At 41.0% G+C, this 10,365-nt stretch overlaps 2 protein-coding genes across 2 annotated transcripts; one reads left to right on the top strand and one right to left on the bottom strand.

Moving 5' to 3' along the window:
• Positions 1-7,198: 7,198 nt before the first annotated feature.
• LOC138069542 (histone H4) lies at positions 7,199-7,510 on the top strand. Its single transcript, XM_068960866.1, has one exon. The coding sequence runs from the start codon at positions 7,199-7,201 to the stop codon at positions 7,508-7,510; it is 312 nt and encodes a 103-aa protein (XP_068816967.1).
• A 1,895-nt stretch (positions 7,511-9,405) lies between these two features.
• On the bottom strand, positions 9,406-10,038 carry H1-6 (H1.6 linker histone, cluster member). Its single transcript, XM_068961157.1, has one exon. The coding sequence runs from the start codon at positions 10,036-10,038 to the stop codon at positions 9,406-9,408; it is 633 nt and encodes a 210-aa protein (XP_068817258.1).
• Positions 10,039-10,365: the final 327 nt, after the last annotated feature.

The following is a 10,365-nucleotide window of genomic DNA, read 5'->3' as shown; positions in this document are numbered from 1 at the left end:
TCTCCTGCCTTCAATCTTTCCCAATATCAGGGTCTTGTCCAATGAGTCAGTTCTTCACATCCTGTGACCAAAGTATTGGAGTTTCAGCTTCAGTATCAGCACTTCCAATGAATATTCAGAACTGATTTCCTTTAGGATTGCCTGTTTGGATCTCCTTGCAGTCCAAGAGACTCTCAAGAGTCTTCTCCAACACCACAGTTCAAAGACATCAATTCTTCGGCGCTCAGCTTTCTTTATGGTCCAACTCTCACATCCATACATGACTACTGGAAAACCATATGTTTGACTAGATGGGCTTTGGTCTGCAAAGTAATGTCTCTGCTTTTTATTTTGCTGTCTTGGTTGGTTATAGCTTTTCTTTCAGGCAGCAATCGTCTTTTATTTCATAACTGCAGTCACTATCCGCAGTGCTTTTGGAATCCAAGAGATGAAAGTGTCACTGTTTCCATTGTTTCCCCATCTATTTGCCATGAAGTGATGGGACTGGATGCCATGATCTTAGTTTTTTTAATGTTGAGTTTTAAGCCAGCTTTTTCACTCTCCTCTTTCACTTTCATCAAAAGGCTCTTTAGTTCCTCTTCGGTTTCCCCAGAAGGGTGGTGTCATCTGCATATCTGAGGTTATTGATATGTTTCCTGGCAATGGCAATCTTGATTGCAGCTTGTGCTTCATCCAGCCCGGCCTTTAGCATGATGTACTCTGCATATAAGTTAGAAGCAGGGTGACAATATACAGCCTTGACATACTCCTTTCCCAACTTGGAACCAGTCTGCTGTTCCATGTCTGGTTCTAACTGTTGCTTCTTGACCTGCATACAGTTTTCTCAAGAGGCAGGTGTGGTGGTCTAGTATCCCATCTCTTTAAAAATTTTCCAGTTTGTTGTGATTTACATAGTCAAAGGCTTTAGCATAGTCAATGATGCAGAAGTGGATGTTTTTCTGGAATTCTCTTGCTTTTTGTATGATCCAGCAGACGTTGGCAATTTGACTTCTGGTTCCTCTGCCTTTCTAAATCAGATACCAACATTTAAATTACCTATTTTATTTTACCTCTGGCAAAAACCACTTACAAGTTTGGTAGTAAGGAGAAGGGCGTCATCTGGTGGCCAATGCCAAAAATGTCACAGTGGTTTTATGACAATAGTGAGTGGGGGTGGGGAAGGGGAGGGGGTAGGGCAAAGTCCTCAGGGGAAAGAAGGAAAGGAAAACACAAAAGACAAGAGTGGGCCGCTTAGGATCACCTTTGGAGAAAAGCCCCTGAAATTGTGAGAGGACAAAGATGAAACTATTCACCAGGTATTTGAATTGCTGCAATCACAGGGCACTGTTGAGCTGCCTTAACTGGGAAAAGAACAGAAGGAAAACAAACAAATCTGGTGAGGCCACCTGCCAGCAGTTGGTTAAGGCCTGCTGGGACGTACAGGCAAAACTTGGTCTTGTGTTATAATAATATAGCCTTAGTGTGCTGTATACTTGATTCATTCTTCATGTACACACCCACACTTAAAAACAAAAACCTTTCTCTCAAATGCTGCAAAGTTCTTATAAGCCACACACTCTAATCATGACTAGAATTTTAAAATGCATGACTTTAAGCATTGAAGATATTTACAGATATCTCTAATTTTAATTTCTATGGACTTTGAGTCATTTGTTTCTTCCCCATTTTTGAATAAGTGATTAATATGTAGATTTTAATACAGTATTAAATTATCTCATTGACTATTTTACTAAAAATCCTTGGTTGCCCTGACATCATGCATGCATTTATTACTTGGCCTAGAATGCATACTTGTATCTCACATATTCGGTTTCTGAATAATTTTCTAAGCTGTTTACTCATATATATGAGGGGTATATATAGTCTGCCTTAAGCAGATGCTTCTGTAGCTTCTATTTCTTGGCTGGATGAAATTGTATTCTCAGTAAAGTCTTCTTTAGCATGAATATTTCCTGAAAGTAATTTTTTTTTTTTTTTTTAGCTAATAGTTATTGAGTACTTACTAGATGCCAGGCCTTATTCTAAATGTTAATTTAATTCCTCTGAAGAATCCTGTGACATGTATGCTCTTGTTATTCTGTTACCCTTATTTTGTTGTGTAGAAACCAAGGCACAGAGAGGTTAGTTAACTTGCTGAAGGTTACACAGCTGGAAAATGATCATGCTGATTTTTTTTTTTTCCAGCTAGCCTGGCTCAGAGTCAAATTCCTAACCAATACACAATATCTCTCTCTGAGTCAAGAAAACATGTGGTTGATGCCACTGCATCTTTTTATGATACTCCTTTAAGTAACCATTCTAATGCCTAGAGACCATACTTTGGATATTTCCTGAATGAGAAGAGGACCAGTTTTAACATTTCAGAATGTTTTTTTTCACACAGGCAAAAATTTCAAGAAATATTCTACTCTTCACATTAACATATTTATTAACTCTGGCCTGTTAATTTTTTAAATAACCACTTATAAAATCTCAATTTTATATAATTTTTCATAAATATTTGGGACCTTTATTTTCTTTTCACATACAAAATTCTAACTATCAATTCACATTTCTGTTTATTCTCTTTATCATTCAGGGAGTATCACAGTTTGGGTAGCCTTGAAGCACATGTGAATCATTTCTTCACCAGATTTGGGTAGAAAGTATTGTTATTTTTTAAAAAAAATCAAATTCTGGCTTTTGACCCAAAGATTCTAAAATAGAATTTTGCTGTTTTCAGTGCATTTGGTGGGGCGCTAAGCATAATACCAATACTTGTATAAACTTCAATGAAAGTCTTGTCAGCTAACCTTACTCTGCAAGTGCATGAACTAGCCCAGATTTTATTCTATAAACAGAGTGACCACATGACATTTTCATAAAACAGTCAGCAAGAAACTTGGATAATGCCAATGGAGCTTCACTCAGTGTGTAGGAAAGCACCTATTTTAAACATAGGTGTAACAAAGATCTTTCCTTTGTGTACTTTTGGGTTCACAGTTTCCACTGCTAAACAAATGCAAAATCCTTTCTTTGTGCTTTGCGTGTGTGATTAAGAAAGTATTCCATGGAATTTTAAAAATCAAATTTAACTACAAATGTGTTTATAAAAATTTTGAAACAATTGTTTAAGACAGGATAATATTAGAAACTTGCTTGTCCAAATAGCATTTTCTTCAGTAGGTCAAAACGTGTTAAGAATATTTAGAGGAGAAAGCCCACACAGGACAGCAGGCCTAAAAAGTGCAAAGGCCAACAACTTTTAAAAAAGAGTTTGAACTAAAGAGAAAATGCAGGGTGGTTAGGACTTGGGGCTTTGACTGCCATCACCCAGGTTGAATCCCTAGATGGGAAACTGAGATCCTGCAAGACATGCGGTGCAGCCAAAATGGAAAAAATAAAATCAAATAAAGAGGGAAAATAAGAACATTTTCTTAAAATGGTAAGGAGAGGAAATGAGGAATATAGGGAGAGACACAGTAGATGTAAATTATGGAACCAAAAACACACCAGTGGGAATGACAGGAAAAATGAATAATTAGAAAATAGGTCATACCAAAGTAAAAATTAGTTGACTGAAAAAGAGAAATGCATTGAAGACTTAAATGGGAAGGAGATAAATCAGCCAGCGGCGAGAGAAGCCCCAGACCAGGAGTGGTGTTCCCAAATGCCTGCATCTCACTACTGTCAAGTTATAAATCCCTGGCAGGCAGGCGAAATGAGGTGAGATTGTACTTACACATTTCCTGAACTATAACATTGCTCAAAACTATCTCTAACAAGGGATTCCTTTTTACTAAAGTGCAATTATACCCCGAAAAGTGTTGATATATGCTGGTAGTTTTCAACCCTGGCCAAGTATCAGAATTGTCTGTTGAATTTATATATTCCATGGAATGATATGAGCAGTGAAAGTGAAAGAAAGTCGCTCAGTCATGTCCGACTCTTTGGGACCCCGTGGACTGTAACCAACCAGGCTCTTCCGTCCATGGGATTTTCCAGGCAAGAATACTGTAGTGGGTTGCCATTTCCTTCTCCAGGAGATCTTCCGGACCCAGGGGTTGAACCTGGGTCTCCTGCATGGTAGGCAGACATTTTACCATCTGAGCCACCATGGAAGTCCATTATCATTATGGAATGATATGCATAAATATAAATATATATATTCCTGAACTCTAGTATTTTGACTGAGTTTGTGATAGGTGGTTCTGAGCATTTTATCTTTTTAGAAGATGTTTGATTAACATCACTTTTATTTGTTGAAATATTTAATGTATCCACTTAGCTACAACTTGCTTGCAAGGTTTTAATTTGTAGGGTCTTTGTCACGTAAATGGGGTTCTGTGATGCTAGGTTCACTTGGAGGATGAGTTCCAGGTGACCCACTCTCTTCCAAGCCACAGGACCAAGTAACACCTGGCTCCTAGAGCAGGATACATTTTTAACATAAATCTATATGTGTATACCTTTTAAATGAAGAAGGAATTCATAGGCCTGGACTCCATCTTAGGCCTGTTCATGCTGATCATGCTCAGCCACCTTTCCAATGACTCTGAACTCTGTATTTAGTACCTATGAAAACAACATCAGAAGGATAAGACCCCCTCCAGACAGGGGAACCTTGAAGATCATATCTAGGTTACTCATCGCCTAAGAGAAAACATACACTAATCACCCCTTCCTCCAGACAGGCCATAAATTTTTCTGTATCTATCGAAGTGTAACCTCAGATTTATTGATTATTGGCTAATTGTTTGACTGTTTGAGCACATGAGCACATAGCACGTGAATGATGGGGTTATTGGGATTGTATTTTCCTTGGTTTACGTAAGTCTCAAGGAATTTGGAGTGGTGGGTTCAGACACATACACGTGGGGTATAAAAGATTTTCACAAATGCTGGTTGGGGTCCTTGGCTAAGGGGAGACTCTGCCTTGGGCCCGCCAGTGTAATAAACTGCACTTCACTATCTGCATTGTCCTTCTGAGTGAGTTTGTTTTCTGGAACGAGTGGCTACAACATAAATATTTCTGTTCTGACAGTCATGGCTTTTTGAGTCAATGTTCATTGATAAAAGTTTAGAAAAGAAGAAATTGGGAAAAGAAAATAAGAAAAAAGGAACTATATTGTACCTTCATGAATTAAAAAGCATGTGCAGATTTCATGTTTACATATGAACTCTGACCTCATACTTTTCCTCTGTAATGTTTGACATTTCTTCCTAGCTAAGTCTCCTTTATAAGGTGCAGGTTCATAGTGGGAGAAGGTGTTGAAAGGCAGGAGTCCAAAAACTCTCAATTTGGGGCAGAAAAATGCAACCTCATCTAATTATTTTAGAAGTGATATAAACCCTGTACCATGCAGAGCTTTCCTGCCCTCACCTGAGTCTTTCCTCTCCATTACTGGGTCTCTTCTCCCTTTTTGCCTAAGTCTGATGTTATAGTGTAAGGCCATATTCTCATTCTAAGTCTCACCAATAGACATTTATCTATTAACCAGGATTGGGGTGGGGATGGGGGAGAGAAGTCTTTTTCAATTTAAATAGAGTGACTCTTACTGTGAAAATTTTCAAAAGCTGCAACTGGAAACTAAAGAGAAACTTTTTGATTGAGAAGTCCTTCTCAAACCATACTCAGATCCAATTCTGTTCTATTTTGCTTAAAAACAAAAAAAACACCCAGGGACTAGCCTGTCCATAACCCTCTGTAATCTAATCAAAAGCCTCCCAGGTGAGGGCCCTGTAGGCTTAGAAATGACCTTAATCAAGTATTAGCCCCATCCTCCTATTAATCCCCAACTCTACAAAACATCGGGAGAAGGCACCCCACTCCAGTACTCTTGCCTGGAAAATCCCATGGACGGAGGAGCCTGGTAGGCTGCAGTCCAGGGGGTCGCTAGGAGTCGGACATGACTGAGCGACTTCACTTCACTTTTCACTTTCATGCATTGGAGAAGGAAATGGCAACCCACTCCAGTGTTCTTGCATGGAGAATCCCAAGGACGGCGGAGCCTGGTAGGCTGCCGTCAATGGGGTCGCACAGAGTCGGACACGACTGAAGCGACTTAGCAGTAGCAGCAGCTACAGAACGTGTGTTCTTGTCTCTAAAACTGAAGAAGATTGAGAAAGGATTAATGGAAAAGAGAAAGGAACTTTTAAGAATTGAAGCCCAATTAGACAGGTGCAGAAGGCCAGGAAGAGGGTCCAGGGGCAACTATTACTGAAGCTTACCTTTAAGTTCCTTCTCTCAGATTTATTTGCCGAAAAAGGAGTCACGCAGTACATATTTGAATGGAGAAATTTGCAATTGTTTTTCTATTTTTTTAGTCTTTTCATACACAGGCGTTTTAGTACCAGAGCCTCTTCATGGCCAGGCTTATAGTTTGTCTTATTAAAATGCGGCCTTTAAAATTGAAACATTAAAAGAATTGAAAGGGAAAGTCCCGTCACCTATAATTCTATGTTCCTTTACATATTACTTTCACGTTCCCCAAGGGACCATTATCTAATTTATTAGTTTTGCTTGCTCATGCTCAGTCGTGTCCGACTCTGCGACCTCATGGACTGTAGCCTGCCAGGTTCCTATGTCCACGGGATTTCCCAGGCAAGAATGCTGGAGTGCATTGCCATTTGCTCCTCCAGGGGATCTTCTCCATTCAGGGATGGAACCCACGTCTCCTGCATTGGCAGACGGATTCTTTACCACCGAGCCACCTGGGAAGCCCTAATTTGTTAGTTACCGAGCTATGATTGAAGGCAGAAGGGGAGGACGAGATGGCTGGATGGGATCACATATTCAATGGACATGAATTCCAGCAAGTTCAGGGAGATGGTGAAGGTCGCAGAGTCGGATACGACTGAGTGAATTAACAACAGCAACAAAACGTTATGAAAAAGAAATTTGAAGTGGAGCTCTTTGCTCCATGTCCTTGAGCTGATAAGCAAACACTCAACTTGCAAACAGGCACAGGAAAAAAGTGCAAGACAAAAGAGAAACTAAAGCTTTCATTCGATTGAAGGCCACCTCCCCTGCCAGGAGCTCACTGAAGACTGAGGTTTTCTGACCAATGAAAACACTGAAATGTTAATAACCCCCTCCTTGCCCCACCCCCTGATGACCTAATTTGGAAAAGCCGCCTGAGCATGTTGTTTTCAATCAGGTCCGCTAGAATACTATTTAAAGGGCAGTGTCAAAGCCCCAGTTATTGCGACAGCAGTCATGTCTGGGCGTGGGAAGGGCGGTAAAGGCCTTGGTAAGGGGGGCGCTAAGCGCCATCGGAAAGTCTTGCGGGACAATATCCAGGGTATTACTAAGCCAGCTATCCGACGTCTGGCTCGTCGTGGAGGCGTCAAACGTATCTCCGGTCTTATCTATGAAGAGACTCGTGGGGTGCTGAAAGTGTTTCTGGAAAACGTGATCCGGGACGCGGTCACCTACACAGAGCACGCCAAGCGCAAGACTGTTACCGCCATGGACGTGGTCTACGCGCTCAAACGTCAGGGCCGTACCCTTTACGGTTTTGGTGGTTGAGCAAAGCATCTGCTTGGAACGTTTAGAAAAACTAAAAGGCCCTTTTCAGGGCCGCCCAAATGTTCGCTAAAGAGCTGTTGGACGTTACTGAGATGTGAGTAAGGAAGTATTTTAAGTGTGAAAGGGAGTTGGCTTAATGCAGTTTCATATCATACTTCAAGGGTTGGTAAGTATGACTTTTTCATAATGGAAATAGGCGCGGTAAAACAGCAATAAAAAATACTTGCCCTTAAGTTTTGTGCTTTTCGATATCCAGCCTTCAAACTGGTTGGCTAGCGGTTTTAATGGCACAAAGCTTCGCATTATCGCCCACACAACACATAACTATGTAAATAAGGGCTCTTTGCGGACAAGCTTTCATTGGCCGATTATCACTGGTGGAAAAAAAATCCGCTGCGTTACAAAACTGGTTTCCTGTTAGCTAAGGCATAGAGCTTCATAAGGGTATCTGGAATAATCCGATTTATGCCCGGCTCTGAAGGGCGCTGAAACAAAGGCACAGAGTGGTCTAACCGGTTCCGCACAGGTTTGTGTAGTGCTTGGCAGCCGGCCCACTGTTGGGTGGGATGAAACCAGCCTCCTTTGTCTCGGGTACAGAAAATGGGCCCAACTGCCTTTTTTGGCAAGTGAAGAATTTTCCTTCACTATCCCAACTCCTTAAAACAGTGGCCACTTTACCCAAAGTTCTGAGCTGTGGCTGATTGAATACAAATCGAAACTATTGTGTTTAGTTACTTTCCATACAGGAAATAATTCTTCAGAGGTCCGATTATACAAATGAATTCAGACAGTATATGTCCTAGTGAATCATCTGTAGAACATGGCTGTGTGCGAAACTGCTAAAATTACATAGTTTTAAATTGACTTTGTTCGAAGTCGCCCCAAATACCAAGGCCCAAAACAAGATGAACAGTATAAATGTGTTAGGTACGAGGATCTTTAAATAAGGCTAAATTACAAATTAAGTAAAAAAACTAAATTGTTCAAAGTGAAAAAGATGCTTTTCCTAATACAAGCATAAAGGTTACATTGAGCCTCCAACATCTCTATACATCGTTTAACATTTTTCAGCCTGTGTAGGGCAATATGAACAACACTCACTCTCTTCACTGACAACCACAATTATATTGACTACATTACAAAATCAAATTTTAATATATGTGCTTAACATATAGAAAATAATCTCTCATAGTAACGAAGACAAAATTTTCAATATTCTTGCAAATTGTAAAACGAAAACGTTTGATTTACAAAAAAATCACAGTGGAAAGATGTTTAAATAAGTAAAAAAAAAACTTCCCACTAACCCAAATTGAGACCTTGGTTTCCCTACATTAACCCCTGTTAAGTCCATGGATACGGAGTTCAGAACCTTTGTGCAGAATGATACATAAAAGTACATACTGGAGTAGAATTAGGTGAAGAAAAGAAACAAAACATGGTAAAACATAGTTGAGGCATGAGACAGATCTCCACTCAGAAACTAGGCCTAAACTAAACGTAGTAGCTCTCGAAGAGGGATTCTCTAGTGGTGCAGATGGTAAAGAATATGCCTGCTAATGCAAGATACCTGGGTTTGATCCCTGGATCGGGAAGATGCTCCTAGAGAAGAGAATGGCTGCCCCTTCCAGTATTCTAAGAGCATTTAAAAACTTAAGGAATGTGCCTTGATTTTGTTAGGATGGACAATTCTCTGGAATTGGACACTACCCACGCTAAAGTATCTGTACTGTATGTCCAACAAGATAAATTTCACCACATCACACGTTCATTTATCAAATACTTAGAACCAGTAATCTTCCAGAGACTTCTGGAAACGATGTTACACCCTCCTAAAATCACTTGGGTGGCTCTGAAAAGAGCCTTTTGGTTCTATGAAAACTGGTGAAGAAGTATTACTTCTTGGTTGTTGCTTTCCTAGTATTAGTTTCCTGCTGGGTCAGCTTAGGCTTCCCAGTTTTGGGGTTTCCTGCCCTGGCCTGCGCTGGACTCTTCCGTTGTTTGCATTTGGTTCTTTTGGTTTTCCCCCCGTTCCTAGCAGCTATCTGAGCCACCCTAGTCCTCGGCTTCTTAGCTCTTTTGTTGGCTTTACCATTCTTCGGAGACTTTGAATCTCTGGATAAGACCAGCTTCCTACTCTTCGCAGAAGGTTTTTTCACTTTTCCCTTACTAAGTTCAGGAGCAGCCTTCTTGCTGAGATTGAAAGAGCCGGACGCACCGGTACCCCTAGTCTGTACCAGGATTCCCTTGCTCACCAAGCCTTTGAGACCCAGCTTGATGCGACTATTGTTTCTCTCCACGTCGTAACCTGCAGCTGATAGTGCCTTTTTCAGCGCAGCCAAGGACATGCCAGCTCTCTCCTGGGAGACCGAAAGTGCCTCAGTAATCAACTTGGACACTGATGCGCTTGCTGTTTGCCGATTCACACCCGTCAAGCCAACTGGCTTCTTTACCCGCTTTCTCGCTTGAGGTTTGTCCATAGAAACCAGAACCTGGTCGGCTGGAGCGGCAGGCGCCGTCTCAGACATAACAGCAAAGAAAAACAGAACATATCACTAAGCAAGTACGCTGAAGTGTCGCGGGTTGGGGGCGGGGAGGAGGCCCTCAGAGCTTTATATAGGGCAGGACGCGCTGTGATTGGTTCATCGCTCAGGCACTGCCCCCGCCCCTTGGAGGAGGAGCATTTGTGTTTGTTTCACTTCCAAAAATTGAATACCTCAAAAATCTCTTGCACGGAATTGCCCAGGTTCTACTGTCGAATAATCCATAGAGATACAGATTTCAGATGCCTTTTCAATTTTTAATGAAAAATCACTCTGCATGCCAAAGCTATTCAATAAAGCTCTCAATTGTCA

This window comes from Capricornis sumatraensis, chromosome 22 (genome assembly GCF_032405125.1).
Source record: "Capricornis sumatraensis isolate serow.1 chromosome 22, serow.2, whole genome shotgun sequence".
Classification (NCBI taxonomy): domain Eukaryota; kingdom Metazoa; phylum Chordata; class Mammalia; order Artiodactyla; family Bovidae; genus Capricornis; species Capricornis sumatraensis.
The sequence above is the reverse complement of the archived record's forward strand: the minus strand, read 5'-3'. Positions and strand labels throughout refer to the sequence as shown.

Coding starts and splice junctions, on each gene's coding strand:
- LOC138069542 (XM_068960866.1), top strand. CDS start 7,199: ATGTCTGGGCGTGGGAAGGGCGGTAAAGGCCTTGGTAAGGGGGGCGCT.
- H1-6 (XM_068961157.1), bottom strand. CDS start 10,038: ATGTCTGAGACGGCGCCTGCCGCTCCAGCCGACCAGGTTCTGGTTTCT.